General features: G+C 31.9%; 1 protein-coding gene across 4 annotated transcripts in view; it reads left to right on the top strand.

The window, feature by feature from the left end:
- LOC148597857 (uncharacterized) overlaps window positions 1-16715 on the top strand; it is a 31516-nt gene that overhangs the window by 5435 nt on the left and 9366 nt on the right. Inside the window, exons 1-7 of one of the 4 annotated variants that reach the window (XM_088562356.1) lie at window positions 1874-2737; window positions 3064-3203; window positions 4276-4424; window positions 6129-6188; window positions 10534-10593; window positions 14820-14921; window positions 16595-16655. In XM_088562356.1, coding sequence (XP_088418482.1) covers window positions 2530-2737; window positions 3064-3203; window positions 4276-4424; window positions 6129-6188; window positions 10534-10593; window positions 14820-14921; window positions 16595-16655 — 780 coding nt within the window. In that variant the 5' untranslated portion in view covers window positions 1874-2529. Of the gene's footprint in view, window positions 1-1873; window positions 2738-3063; window positions 3204-4275; window positions 4425-6128; window positions 6189-10533; window positions 10594-14819; window positions 14922-16594; window positions 16656-16715 lie in introns of those variants that run through there. The other 3 variants (XM_088562359.1, XM_088562360.1, XM_088562357.1) reach the window with 3 other exon arrangements.

Genomic DNA, 16715 nt, shown 5'->3' on the forward strand with positions numbered 1-16715 from the left:
GTCTCTGGATTACATTCTCTTAATTTATGCTAGAACCTTGGTTCCCTTGATTAATCTTCCAGTCAAAAATTTTTAAAGTAAAGTTTCATTGAAATCAACATGTGTGATACATGTATATGTACATTTGTAGTTAAAAATTATTAGCCCAGTACATGCTTATGTACATATATATGACATGTATATGACACTGTATGGCTTGTATTGACTTGTGTATAAAAGGCAAATTTAAAAAAAATACTATGTACAGTTGCAGGGTTTCAAATTAGACTCTCAAGATGTGACAATTTTCTGCAATTCAGGTACCTTTTCATTTGAAGAGGCCTTGGGGGTACTTTTCGTCATTTTCATATATAAAACTATACAGAATTTTAGAAATTCAGGAGGTACCTTTCAGTAGTTTAGAATGGTAAAAATACCTGGTACCGCTTCTTCATGAAAGGCCTGAAGACCTGTGAAATTTCATTCACCTACAGATACATGTAGATCCAGGATCTTCAACTGTATTCATTGACAGTTACTTGAGGGCTTGGATAAAACTAAAATATGATAGCCTTGCTACCAGGGAAAAAAAAAATCTCAAACAAACTGTATACTTGCAGAGGCTTAATCTCAATGTTTTGTAACTGCTTAAAAACTGACGCATGTTAAATTAAAGGTTTGATAACAATCAGGGATGTCAACAGAAGCCATCAACTGACAAAATTTGACAGCTTCTGGCTCATCTTTTGATAGCTACTCTATTTTCAAAATTGGGCGAACTCTTGCAAAATTTTCATCAGTCTGTCCGTTACTTTTTCTTTTTTTTCCTGCTACTTAAAATACTACTGATATCCCTGTATTGTCCTCCCTACATTTGCCACATATCAGCAGTCCAAATTTTCTTTTAAACAGTGTTCTAGGATTTTTCTGAAATTGAGGTTTCCTCGGGAAAAATCCATATAAAATTAACTTTCCCACAGTCAATGTCTGACAATGACTGCTTTCCTAACAAAAGAAATCCTTACAGCATATGAAGTTTTCAACTTGCCATGGGAAAGTGTAACTAAGTGCCTAACTTTACCTGACCCAAATTTCAATTGCCGCGGGTAACGGGAAAAAGGAATCCTAGAACACTGTTAAGGGTGGGAGATATTGGACTTTGTATGTAAAATCTTAATTTTTTAAGGGTGTATTTTCCTCCGTTTGTCAAAAACTATGTATTGTTTATCATTATGTTAAACTACATGTCACATGCATAACTTTTAGAAAGACTTGTAAACCTTCTCTTGCATGTCTTGTGTTTTATACCAGTACATGTATGAACTTTGACCTATGAATTTGATTGACATGTTATAGGTAATATTTTACCTGAAGTCACATTGAAATGATGTCATTGTATTTCTGTAGACCTGGACACGTTAACGAATTTGTCTGTTTGACAATGTCGTCAAATGAATATGTTTTGGATTAATAATTTCAAACTTGTGTGACTTGTTTAAGATTCTGTTTTAATGCAATTTGATGGATTGAAATCATAGTTATCAATGACTTTTGGGGAATTCATGATGTTGAATAATTCATTGTTTAGTGCTTCCATAAAGTGGTTTGCCATTGTGTTGTGAAGTCTTTTTGAGACTCCATGTGATCACATATTGTGTAGAAATGTGTAGAATCTGACTACATGAAATGATCTGACATTTTCTTTTTATCTTTGAAGTTTTGTGTTTCCTGCAGATGACTCCCTGATTTTGTATTTTACTTTGAAAATATTTTTTATCAAATTTAAGATCTCTAATCATTTCTGATTTTCCGATTCTGCTGACATATCAATGTTCTGTATATGTATGACCATCAGATGACCAAAATGTAATGTCATAGGTTAAAGGTCAGCTGCACTATCTACATGTATTAGTATTTATATATGTACCTATCGACTGTATTGTTACCTATTGAAGATTAGAAAAGATAACATTGCAAACTTTCTATTTATAAATTGATTAATTAGGAAGTTATTCAATTTGTCCACGTCATGACGGAGGCAACAGCTGATTTCGGTGGCAAATTGTGAAAGACAATAACAAACTTGGAAATTTTAACCAAAAAAAGTTTGAAACTACATTTATTCTGTCAAAATTTGGAAGAAGTGCTCTCTCTGAAAATTGTTTTATTCTGGTTCACATGAGAGATACAGCACCAGCAAAAATATATTGAAATTTGGAAGAAGTGTTTACTAGATGAGAATTGCTAGGTTCTTGTTCACATGAAAGATAGAGTGAAAGTAAAAATATATGTGCTACATACATGTATGTTTCATCTAGGAACATTTGAAAGTTCCATTAGATTGAAGTGTGCTAAAGAGTCAGTATATAGTAAGCTGAAAAAAGTTAGAATGGATACATGTATATGGACATGATAGAAAACCTTATATAAGCGTATTTGATCAAACACTAATTTGAATTGATCTGCAGGATTTTGAGCTTCATGATTTCAAGAATTTAGTTATTATGGATTATTCATTTACCTAAAGTGCAATTTAACGGTAGAAAAATCATGGAAGTGAACACTGAAGATCTGGAATATTGTCCCAAAATAAGTGAGTCCGAAAATTATTTGAAATTTCTCAAATTGACCCATGATGACCATCATGATTCAGATGGTCAATATGATTCTGAGGGCTATTACGAGGATGATATTGTAGGTGATATGGTCAGAACAGAATCTGATCAGGATTTTTTGTCATCTGATCTTCCAGAAGCAGGTATAAAGCTCAGATGTTTTAAAATATTGCCATTTTGCAGTTTTATTTATTTATTTTTTTAATGAAAGTTGTACTGGTATCTATTTATATGCTTGCTAGTGTCCCAGCTGTGTGTCACATGTGTTGTGTCTAGGAGATAAGACAAAAAATGTTTTTAATTATTAAAACAGGACTCCAAGTTCCATTATGCTCTTTGCTTTGTGTTGTTCTGTCAACATTTGCTAAACTAAGTCTTTCTCCTTTGATTTTCAGTTTACCCTTTCAGCTTCAACCGTGTGTATTCTTGATTTTCATTCTTTTTTTTTATACCTTATTAATTTTTTCAGATGAAAACATGTATGATAATAATTCACCAACTTTTGAGACTGTAGATGGTGGAGCAGCGGAGAGCACTGATCCAAAGTTTACAGAGACTCCAGAAGAGAGGGCTGAAAGACTGAAAAAATTACAAGATGAACTGGAAAAAGTATATATAATATATTAGTTTTCATATGATACTTCAACAAAGCATTATAATTTTAGAAATTTTCTAGTTTTCATATAAAAGTGACTACTGGTTACCTTTGACTTAAAATTATGTGTCTGAGGGAAGAAATGCCTACTTGCTATCGGTAAATACTCGGCCAATCCCAGTAATTAGGTTGATCCCTAGGTTGGCCGAGAAGTTGTGATTGGTTTACTTGCTGACTGTGACTTTTTTTAGCTAGCAAAATAGAAATCTGGCGAAACACATCAAACTAGTACATACTACATTTACATAGCAGGATCAAATTAAGTTATCATGTGTATCAAACATGCATGAAATATCTGCCATGGAACTTAAGGTACTATCAGGCAATCCATTTAAGTAGTTAGACCTAAGGTAAGGGAAACAACTCTTGAAATTAGTGAAATATTTGTATCATATTTATTTTCACCAAAAGTTTTCAAGCTTTCATTTGAATCTGAATGAAATCAGTCCAAGTTACTTTGAATGCTTACACGAGATGGATGTAAAATGATGAATACAAACATTCCAATGGTTTGTGTCCCTTACCTTAGGTGTCCCTTCTTTCGGATTGTTTTCAATTGCTGGTTAGATATTAGATATAAATCACTTTGGGTTGGTTTAAGCTGATTGTTGCAGAGTAAACCAAACCAAAGTTGTTTATATCCTGTAATCTAAGCAACAACTGAAAACTATTCTTATATTTAATTCAATAACACCAGAAAACAAAAGATGAATTAAAAAAAAAATGATTTTTTTTAATATGAAATAAACATTTTTTTAAGGTGGATCAATACTGTCAGTGTCATCATTTGAAAGGTCCATATATAATTTACATGCATGCTTTTAGTGTATTGGGATACCACTGAAGTTGTTCTGTAGTTAGGGGGTGTGGCTAAAATACTAAGTTAGGCTATATTCGAAATGGACAGTGTTGCTCAATAATGCTGAACTAATTTTAAAAAAAAAATTAACATATTGAATCCACTGTGTTCTGCCCCAGAAACTTTTTTTTCTGGAATAGCCATTACTGTTAATATTGATTTTTCAGGTAGAGGAAGAAATCAACACTTTACGGTCTGTTCTTGGTTCTAAAGTCAGACGAGCAGCAGAAATTAAAAGACAAATGGGTATCACACCATTCCAAGAATTCAAACAAGATCTCCAACATGGCATCAAATCCATTCAAGATTCTGACGCGTATGTATACATATCTTGGTTTATCATCTCTGACTTTCAGCATTGGAGGTCATTGTAAGAGTCAGGCAGTGGGAGAAACATGGTATGATATACACACCTTTTCAACAAAGTAATTTGACTGTATGTACCAATAAAATCAAGGATTAATGACAAGATTTTCTATACCATTTTGGTAAAATCAGTCATGATTTGCATATTGACGCTTCAGGAGCAGATAACTCTGTCAAAAATCTCAAGTTTTCAACCCTCTTATGAATAAATTGAAACATCTCTTATGATGCAGCTTTGCAGAGATCAAATATGGTTATTTCAAATAGAGAATACTTTTTGGAGTGAAAATATATTTTCAGATTAGTGCGACTTTGATATTCATGTTTTAGAGTTTTTTTTCCATTTTGATTCATACAAAGTCTCATAGTTAAGTAAATTGTTGCTTTCTGAAATTGAAGACCCATGGGTGGCTTTGAGCTGACATTTTCATCCTGGTGGGTTTGTTGTCTCTTTGAGTTTTGGCATATTCACCATATGTCAATTCTTCTTACATGTATGTTGTTAGCCTAATTTAAAAATGTCAATAGGGTTGTTTCTAATCTGGTAATTATTGTTTTTTATTTTATTGCATGAGAGTTTTGTAGGGGGGGGGGGTGGAGGTTGTGTCATTTGTCCTATAGATGGACACAGTGAGGTGTTATCTTTACAGATTCTTTAGTTTCTATAATTTTGACTGCTAGTTAGGCCATTTGAATTGTAAATCGATTCCGTACACGTCTTAGTACCTGATGTTAGAATCACTTACATTTCAGGATTTTACAGATAATTCTCATTGAATGCAACAAAAAATACATATTGTCTTGACTTTGTATAAGCCGGTCTGGACACATATTTTTTGCCACTATAGTAGTCTCATCCTATCATATTGATTGAATTAAGAGTAATGTACTTCCAGTGTTCTATAAACATGAAGTTCAATTACCTTTTAAGTAGATCTACAACTATTTTGGTCTTTAGAAGGGTCTAAGTGGTGGTCTAGGGTCCTGTTCCAGTCTTATCGTTGGGTTTTCCTCAAGTCTTCAATTTTACTGCTCTGTTTCTTTGTTATTTAGGAGGTAAAACTCATTTGATATTTTTTTTAAATGAAACAGGGTCCAGTGTATTCAGTTCTCTCTTTTAGTTTATGTTTTTATGTTTTAAATGTTTGAGTTGTACTTTTGTAGCTCATTTTCTCTTTTATGTTGTGCAAAATATTGATTTTGTATGGATTTGCATATTTTAAATTAATTACGTTAAAGTAAAACATGTAGATACTAATAAAAAAAACTTTACACTGAGTATATCTGATAGGTAATTAAACACTAAGTCATGCTGAACTCCTTTTAAAGATTATATCATTTTTTTTGTGTGCAGTGGCAGATCCAGAGGGTTCCAACCAACCACATACACTACACACCCCTCCCTGGAAATCCCCTTTTGCTGGGAAATATCAATTTTGTGCAAAATTTTAGCAAATAACTGCCCGGAACTCCTCCTTTTCGAATTCCCTGAATCTGCCCCTGGTACAAATTGATAAATGTCTTAAAAAGACCTATATTTTTGTATTTTAGAATAGCATTGCATGTATATTTTCACACTTAAAATATTCAAACATTTTTTTTCTAATTGTCCATCAGTACTTTCAGTGCTTTGATTTTTTTGTGTTGTTCATAGGATGCAGAGAACAAATGAAACACTACATAGTGTGAAAGAGAAAATCACATCTACAACAGCGTGAGTCTGCTTTTGTGTGTGTAACTAACTTATTTGTAGAGGGGGATGGCAGTTTGATATAATATGTAGACTTTTTTTTTTAAATTAAGATCTCGGGTTGTCCAGGATGAGAAAACTGTCTAATTTGATCACTGACTCACCATTGGATTTGTAAATCAACACCCCTTAATTAACTTAAAATATGAAAATCCTTTCTTCTGAGAATTGTAACAGTTATGCAGAATTCCAGAAATGATAAATTTTGTTTCCTGCTTGGATTCCCAATTGTAAGATTTAGACCATTCAAAGTAATTTTTTTGTACATTTGAGGCTGCCATGTTTCCCATTTTTATTGCCATATCAATCCAGTGAAATACAAAAAAGCACTTACCTTGCCATTTGCTATGAACAATGTAAAATGTACCTTCGTCACTTTCTGGGGTACTTAAATGGTAGACAAAAAAATCACTTCCCTAATTGTATTTTATAAGAAATGGTCTGAGAACCAATAAATTAACTTAGAAATACCTAAATGTCCCTAAAAAGAGAGTTACAAAATTATCCAGGAAAAAAAAACTTCAACACATCAAATATGTGTACAGTGAAACCGTTTTTGGACTTCAGAATTTCTTTGCTTTAGGTTTTTGGTTTAGCAACATGACCGAAGTTTATAGTAAATTTATATTGATTGGAAGGGACTTTGAAAAGTGTCTGGTTCGGACAGATTTTCAGATTATTCAGGGTTCAGTTTCAATTGGTTTCATTGTTTATGTATGCAATGGTTTACTCAAAGGAATGAATGCAGTCAAACCTTGTGATAAAACACAGACACAACATTGAATAATGGGGAAAAGGGGGTCAGTTAGGGGAAAAAGTGTTTATATACATAAAATATAGCTCTATATTGTATATGTATAGGCCATAGAAAAAAACATTGCCTGTTTTAGGTTACCCTACCACTGCTATTTATTCTGCTGACCCTTGCACATTTTATTATTATTTTTTTTTTTGAAATGTCACTGAACTGTTGCTGTTTAGTTGAGCACTATTAAGTCAGGAAAACCTCCTCTAAGTGTATATCATTAGTGAATATGAAAAATAATTTGAAAAGATTTTACCTATATCTACAAATGTACCTACCCGATTGTTTTCCTTCTGGGAAGAGCAACTCTATTTTCAAAATTATTACTTCGTAATATATTTCCCTATAAAGAGGTGATCTCCATAGGAGGTTTGACTGTAATAGTGTTATCAGAAAGCTGTTCGAACCAGGTTGATTTTGGTTCATTCATAATATTATTTTACTTCTTGAAGTGAAAGTTGGCATAAGAAAAAGAGGAATTTTGAAGAAGTAGTCTTTGTAGGAATCATGCAAATTCTGTAACATGTGATACACCCCAAAAAAGGCTACACATTTTAGTTTTCGTTAAAAAGTGGCTTTATAGGTCTATATGATGAAATATATAATTCATTCCAATCTGTCTGCTCTAAGAAGATAATTCACATAAAAAAATGCAACAGTTTCTCTTGTTTTTTTTAGTGTCATTTACAAAGTTATCTCCTTTAATTTTTAATTCTACAGTACATTCTATATAATTTTATATATTTCAAGAACAAGGATTATATGAAAAGCCACACATAAATTTCTGTTTATCATAACATTTTAAACAAAAATATCAAAAATAAAAATATATAGGATTTCCAACCATAGATCACATTTTGCATGATTCTTATCTGGAATGCTACGTAAGACCTGATTTATTTAGACAGATGACTGGATTAAACAGTGCTTGGTTTACACATTTTGCTATCTTAATAAACCTGTACCACTAAAGTTTTCCTTGCATTTGTAACCAGAGCAAAACTATTTTACTTATACATTTGTAGTGTATAGTGGTTGGGAAAGAATTTCTTGATTGGACCATTTTCAGCATTTTTACAAATATTCAAGATTATAATGGACCATTTTTAAACATTCTGAATAAAATCCTGTGACTTTTATAAGCCGTTTTCAGCTTCTATTGGCAAATGGTCCATGGGCCCTTCCTTTCCCAATCACTTAGTGTGATTTTTCTGTTAGTGAATTCAGGAAACTATTGATTTTGATAATTAGGATATGAAATGTAACAATCTCCAGGCATGGTTGTCATTGAAAAATCGAAATTCTTGAATTTATTAAAATTTTGTCAGGTACTGTAAACAAACTTATTTTCATATTTCAAGATCTCGAATGTTTATTTTTGCAAAGTACACTCTGTCTTATGAAGAATGATGGCACTTTTTTGCTACCATTTATTTTCATGACTATTCTTGCTTGCAGAAATATAAAAAAAAAATAACTTGTAAAAAAGTGGGAGTACAATATTTCCTGAATTCACTTGTTACTGTGCATGCTGTGTGTGCATTGTGAATATTAATTAATTTTTTTGGGTTTTTTTTGTTGGGTTTAAAGGTGTGAAACTTGTCTAAATCCTGAATAATACGAAAACTGGTCAAAACCACTTGTATAATTCCCTTATACCAATTCAAGAGTAATCAAGGGAAACAAAATTCTAGTGGAAATAAAAAAATTGTTATCGAGGGACAATGACCAGACATGGTAAACAGACAAACACAACAAAGAACATAAAGTAACAAAAATCATACATACAAAGTAGCAAAAGCAAATGAGCAACTCAGACTCTACTAAATACTGGGAGCATGGACCAGGTGCACCGGTAGGGTAAGTGTCCTCTGCTTTTCTAGGAATACCTGTCAAGTTGTTCATAAAAAGTTAAGTGCAGGATAGACGAAAGAGGAAAGGAAAACTATGACACATTGAACAAATCAGTTTTCATGGTGCAGATGGATACAAAAGTAAATATATTTTGAACCTGTATTAACCAATTTTAAACAGTATAGACAGATTTCATTGTATATAAAAGGTCTGGTTTGATTTTTTTTTTTCAGTTGCAGTTTGTAAAAAAAAGGATTTTTGTCATTATTAAGGGTTTTTTTTTTGACAACGTTGTAACTTAAATGCTATTTCAGAGATAGAAGTTAAAATTCAGACTTTGGAAAAAGATATTCATGATATTCTCAAATCTTTTACATAAAAGGAATTTTTAAATTGTTTCTATGATTTTGTACAGTTAATGATACGGTTTGTAAAGTTAGATTGATCATGGTCCTGAAGGTCATTTTCTCAAGTAAACTAAGTAGATAGGCCATTCTCTAATAAACTGTTGGTTTCCTGTGTCTTATCATAATTTTTGAGCCGATTTTTTGTGTAAAAATGGAATATATGCTAATGGAAGACATTATTTTTTTTCTACGGAAAGAAAAAAGACAAAGTAAGAATGTTATATTTGTTCCTGAATTAGTAATAAATTGTAAGCAGTATACAAACAGCAAACCAAGTATTTTTTAAAGATGGCCTCATAAAGAAGTAACATCTGTTTGCCTTACTGGTAAATAAATATGTTTCAAAGAATTTTCATTCATATTGTAAGGTTAAGTAATCAATTGGTATTACATACATGATTTGAGGTAATACTATCGATATATTTTCTTGCTTCATTGATCATGCATTTTTGAGTTATTGAACTGTTCAGATTAAAAAAAAAAGAGAGAAAATAGTCTTTCTACATTCACACAGTGCATTGATCAGTGGAGGATTGTATTGAAAAGCGAAAAACTGTATATTGTGAACCAAATTTTGTCATTTGAAAGTTTAGACCTTTGATTGCAAAATATAAGGATTGATTAAAAAATATTTTGGAAATTAAGTAAGTTGAAAAGGCTCATATTCTATTTTAATTTATTTTTATGAGCTGAAAATTACAGTACTTTTATAAATACCATTTGACATACAGAATGAAGGGCAATAACAGAATTAATTCACATATGTTAAACTTAAAACACTCAATCCACCCATCCAAATTTTGTACAGTAACACAGGAATATTTATAATTATAATTAGATCTATCAGTTGTTCCATTCATTAACTTCATGTGGGATTTGATATAATAATTTGAATAACATGGATAATGCTTTCAAAATCATGAAAGATGAAATCTGATTTGCTATCAGAAAGGTCATGAGAACACAGTCGTTAGATCCTATACATGCAGTGACTTAATGGAACAATTGATAGGTCAAATTTTAATTAGATTGAGGAATATTTTAAACAATTGAAGCATTAGAATGCATGTAATGGATTTGTTGTACAAACCATCTGAACATCTTCTGTTGGGTTCTCTAAGCCAAAGTCTACTGGATTGTAACATTTTATCATCCAAAAGTTTATGTTCTGTGACTATAGTGGAGACAAATCCTTGGCCAACAGACTTTTTCTGAATGTACAGTTTCCTTCTATATATTTCAGGTATCAAAAAACAAATGAAAAAATTCATGACATAAACGATAAGATCACACATTCAACCGCGTAAGTAGTTTATCGTGTGGCATGGATTTAGCATGAGTGTATTTATACTAACTCTTTCTTGTCGCTAATTTTTATTTGCAATTTGAATTTTGATTTACTTTGTTTTTTGCTCAGTTTTGTGAGCTATTACCATCACTTGGTGTCCGTTGTCGTCCTCGTTAACTATTATACAAAACTCTTCTCCTCTGAAACTACTTGAATGATTAGAACCAAACTTGGTATAAATGTTTGATGGGGTATCCTGCATAGAACTGATTTGGGGGTTTATGATTCATCGAAAAACATGGTTGCCATTACTAATAATAGAGCATAGGGGTCAGACAGTAGTTGTTCACATCTATCTCCAAAACATGGCAGTTGTTACTGAAAATAGTAGTTTTTCGCATATATCTCCAAAATGGTTAGGTTTAGCCAAATTCTTTCTGTAGCTGAAATGATCCTTATTATTTGGACTACAAAAGTCTTCAGGGATAAAAGTTGTCAGATGACTCCTTGTAAGAGTTATTGCCCTTGAAAGAAGAAAAATGACTCCTTTTTTTTAACAGTTTTCAGTCATTATCTTAAAAACTATGATAGATTAAAAGAGACTTTCAGTTGTTGAAATGATCTTGTGATGAGCCCTACCAAAGACTTCTTGATTCAAAATTGTTGGACAAGTTCTTGTTAAATTTATTGCCTTTGAAATGCAAAATTCAAGCAGGTGGGTGATTCAGACTCCCGGGAGCTTCTTGTTTAGAAACCTTGGCAACCTTCCAACAATTTTCAATTTGCAAATTTTAGAGGTGGTCACAATTTGTACAATTTAATTCACAGTAAAATATTTAACCTGAATCTGTATAGTTTACATCACCATGGCAATATATACTATGCTTATTTATTAGAAGTTCAGTCTTATTAAGATTGTAATATTTCAGTCACTGCATAGATCTAAAATCACTCCCTTGAATGTTCTTTCTGTTCAGTTGACATTTCTGACCAGCCAATCATGTTTCAGCTTTCATTATTGTGAAAGTATTAAATGGATAGTGAAAAAATGATATGAATAAAAATTTGATTTCAGCCTTCTATGATGTTAGATTCTTAATGCAGTGACTGAATGGAACTAAGAAAAGTCTAATTTTCATTTTAAGTTGGAAGCTAATTTGTAAAATATCAGTATTTTGATGTCAAAATTATGTTCTGATCCTCCCTCTCTGTTCCATTCTATATTTGGAATACTTTCTGTTGCTTGAAATGAATAAAGATCATAGAACTTATATGCTTATATTTTTGTGCAGGATAATTTCAATATTTTGAATATGACTTTCCTAAATAAAAATGTTTACAGTCCAAAATGACAGTTCCTTTTGTTTGTTTTAGAAACTTCATAATTTCTCTAGCAGCCTTTCAGAACTTTCTATTCTTAGTATTTATGATTTTAAATAAAGTATCTAAAGAATAAGTTATGTAAGAGATTTCAGCTTTAAATTTTTATTTGTTTATTTTCTTATAACTTCCAGTGACTCCAGTCCATATAACGTTATATGGACCGTCTCACTTGCAAAGTAAAAATGTGACGTCATAATTTAAGAATTTGGATATATTTTCTCTTTTCTTCAACACAAACGATCCAAAGTAAACTATATATAAAAAGTATAATAAAGCAAATAGTTTGTGTTACTTCATGTCAAATTCCAATATATGGACTGATTGGTCGCCCCTATAATTATATGGACCTCAGCTAGGCCTCAATCCATGTAATATTTTTGGGTGACAAACTGGTCCATATTTTACCATATGACCTTCAGCATCATGAACTATTTACTACATATCTGTTGTTGTTGTTGTACCAATGTTTACTGATAGATAGTCTTCTTACTTTGTAATGCCTCTCACTAAATATCTATTTGTACATGTCATAATATTTTTATTGATACTGTTTATAGAAAGACGAAAGGGTTTTTTTTTTTTTTTTTTTTATAATTTCTGTCTGAATTTTAGAGGTTTCTTATTTTATATCTCTGCTCAAAAAGTTTGACTGCATAGTATTTTAAACTTCCATTTTTTTTTTTTGTGGGGGAGGGATATTAAATTGTCTGGTGAAGTCAAAGTATTTTTTATACCCCTGCTCCTAGAGTATTGGCTTGAGTGAATCTCATTTCTGTGTGTTTGTTACATAAACTTTTGCTTCCTTGATGATACATATATATCTGCTCTTCCAAATTGTTTCAGACATTAAAACAATACTTCGGACCATGTGTTTTTTTTATTTTGACCCATTGCTAAGGCTTCAGCATTTTATTTTGCCGATACATAAATTTATGTAAATTAAGGAAGTCCACATTTCCTCTAGCAGTGTTTTTTTTTTATTTTTGATAATTTAAATCTATATTTTTTTTTTACAATGTAATACATTGTATTTTTCTGAGGCATTTTTTTCTCTGATCCCCATCATCTTAATGGATGGCGTAATCAGTTCTAAATGGAATTCAAAAAAAAAAAATTCAGTTTATAATTTTTGTTCTTGACTTGTTATAGGCATTTAAGTGTGTGTGTTACAGTACCTGAACCAATCCGTGCAAATATAATTGTGATCGGTAATGAATCCCTGATCAGTTTCCACTCAGTCATCAATCCGTCAAACTGATCCGAAAAACAGATGACACTCCAATCTAAATTCTGACAGTTTTCAGGAAGTCTGATGTGTCAAATACATACAATTTGTACAAACTGAACCTTCTTTTTGAATGAAAAAAATGTTCAGTTTGGCAGGTGTTCATATCACATAGGTTCAAGATGTATTTTAACTTAACTTATTTGTAAACAGTTTAGATCATGTTTGGTTACAGGAGGTAGACCTAAGGAAAGGGACATAATTCTTACAAATCATTGGAACGTTTGTATTCGTCATTTTACATCAATCTCATGTAAGCATCAAAGTAACTTGCACTGATTTCATTCTGTTTCAAATGAAAGCTTGATAGGCTTTGGTTAAATTTAATATGATACAAACATATCACTGATTTCAAGAGTTATTTCCCTTACACTAGGTCTACCTCCTTATGTAGGTTTCTTGTTAATTTGAGGTTTTATTCACTCAGTCTTCACTTGCAGTTGGCCTAGTGGCAATCAAAATTTGTCGACCCTATTATCCTTGTGTCCCATCCCATTTTCATTTCATCATCATTTCATGTTCATTTTATCATCCATTTCATGTTCATTGCCTGAATATAGCTGAAATATTGCTGCTCAGACATTAAACCCCAACAATCAATCAATCAGTCACTTGCAGTTGCATGTTCATGTACATCACTGGGAAAGAACTGTAATTTATTGGTTCTAATTTCCTTGATTTTGAGGAAAACATATTAAGTTCATAGATTCTTGAATCCATAGATTTGATAACATACAAACAAAATTAATGTGAAATTATGTGTTCTGTAAAAAATAATTTTCGTGGTTTGCCAAAAAAAAATTTTAATCCACAATTAATGATACCAGAACTTCCATAACAACCTTTTTTAATCAAAATTGGTATGCTATCTATTAAATATCTACTCTAACACTGAGATAGTTTGTTTACTACTACTTTTTGACCTTTATATGATTATTTTCATTTTTGTTCTTGCATATGTTCAGTGCAGTCTGCCTCTGACATATAGTCATTCAGTAAATTATTCTAGATATGACACATTTTTGGTTCTTGATAAGAAAGTAGGTCAAAGATCCTGTACAGTTTTGTCTTTGTATATATTCAATGCAATCTCCTTATGTGGTTAGTTAGTAAGTGAATATGGTGTATAGGACACCTTTTGGTTCTTGATAAGAAAATGGGCTAAAGATCATGTATGGTTTTGTTGTTAATGCAATCTGGCATTTTGGGATCAGTAATTCCATTGATAATAGATGGCTTCTGTTGAAAACAATCGTTTGTGTGAAGTTTGAGCTTGTTCCATTTTATGAAACATGACCCAGGGAGTTAGAAGATAAAAAGAAAAAATTTGGGGATGGGGGGCCAGGGAGTTAGAAAATAAAAAGAAAAATGTTAGGGTGGGGGTAGTTTGTTCATTTTCAGTTGCTATTTTCCTCAAAATAAAGTGTTTCTTCTATCATGTTTCAGATCATTTTAGGCAACTTTTAGATAAATTAGTGATCACTTATTGTATTTTGCCTCAGTTTTGGGGTGACTAAGCTTGTTGGTTGACATTTAAATAAGGCGATTTTACATATCCTGCAGTCCTTTTCAGTTATCAGAAGACTTCATCTGTAGTCAAGACAGCATCAGAGAAGACATCTGCAGCCCTAACTACTGTAGGATCAACTGTTTCTAGAAAACTTAGTGATGTTAGGTAAGGATAGATATAATGGATTTGTCATCCATGTTTATTTTATATTTCATAGTGCATTGTGGGAGTTATCCACTGGTTAACATATACAGTGCAGATTTTGGTTTTTAGCAATGGAAAATAAACCAACAAATAAGTTAACACTGGATAAGGAATTTACACATTGGATAAGTTAAGTACTGGTTGATTTAAGGAGGTAGACCTAGAGTAAGGGACACAACTCTTACAAATCATTGGAACGTTTGTATTCAGCATTTTACATCAATGTCATGTTAGAATCAAAGTAATTTGGATTGATTTCTTTCTGTTTCAAATGAAAGCTTAAAAGTCTTTGGTGAAATTGAATATGATACAAACGTATCACTGATTTTAAGAGTTATGTCCCTTACCATATATCTATTTCCTTAAGCCAGTGTTTTGGCAATTCAGCCCAGAGCCCAGTTGTTTGAAACTCTAATTAAAATTAGACCTGTCAATGTTTCCACTCAGTCACTGCATGTAGGATCTAACAACACTGCATTCTATTTTCTGTTCAGACAACCTTTTTAGAATCCTTAGGTTTTTCCCTTTGGATAATACTTTCAAAATCATGAAAGATGAAATCTGATTGACTGATTAGAAAGATCATCAGAACAGAAAGTAGAATGGAGTGTTGTTACATGCAGTGACTGGATTGAACAAAATTGGTAGGTCTTATTTTAATTACAATGTTTAAAACTTTATCTGCTGAATGAATATCAACAGGTTCACTTACACAGATTGTACAAGACTGGGTAACTTATGTCCAGTGGATACATCTTATGAACAGCTGTGTCCAGTTGTTCAAGACTTTGTCAACTGGATAAGTATTTATCCCCTGAATAACTTGTTTGGATTGCACTAGACTTATCCATTTGGTAACTTTTGTTTAAGAGGAACAACTGGGCCTTGGTGTTAGACAAATTGAAAGCAGTTGTAACATTAAAAAAAAATACATGTACTGTTCCCTTGAATAAAGTGGTAAAAAAGTTAGTGATTTACACACACACAAGGTTTAAAACAGATTCATGGAAGCATTGATTTTGTATCAGCAAAACACCCTCTTTAGTTAAATTAGATCTTCACATGGTCACTAAAGCACTAAAGAATCTCTCAGAGTGGAGAAAAAAAATTGTACAAACCTGAAGATGGATTAATAGGAAATATAGGTTAACACTGTGCATACCTTACAGAAAAATATCATTTAAATCTTTATGTAAATTAAACATCCCTCCAGTAATGTTGGTAGCACTGACCAGATGTGATAGGGATGAAAGACTAATTAAGGAAAATAATAACATTGCTTGAAACCTGGAAAGTAATGTTTTCAATAGTAAAATGCAGTACATGCCAAAAAAATCAAGGTTAATTGGATTTTCCAGCCATGCAGCATGCACATACACATGTAGGTGTTAATCTTCGAAAATTCTTAGCAGGAGATCTCCCTCTCAAAATTTTTTAAATGCAGGAGATTTGCCAAGGTTTTGTTTTTTATGACATGTTTTATGTTTAGAAAATGACCTTATTTGAACTTAAATCCAATTTAAGGTGTAAAACCTTTTACAATTCTTGTACATTACTAAATCTAAGAATTGCTGCAATGTGTACAAGTCGAAAAAATGTTTGGATATATATTCGTTTTTTTTCTCTTTTACTAGGAATTCCACCGCATTTAAATCAATGGAGGAGAGAGTAGGTGGTGCTGTGGCCAATGTGAAGGTAAACCTCTACTTCCTGTTTACACTGCCACCATCATCATACGTGGTCTCTTTTATTGTA

The sequence above is a fragment of the Perna viridis genome, chromosome 14 (genome assembly GCF_037379345.1).
Source record: "Perna viridis isolate PV_CMFRI_1.1 ecotype Kerala chromosome 14, ASM3737934v1, whole genome shotgun sequence".
NCBI classification, from domain to species: domain Eukaryota; kingdom Metazoa; phylum Mollusca; class Bivalvia; order Mytilida; family Mytilidae; genus Perna; species Perna viridis.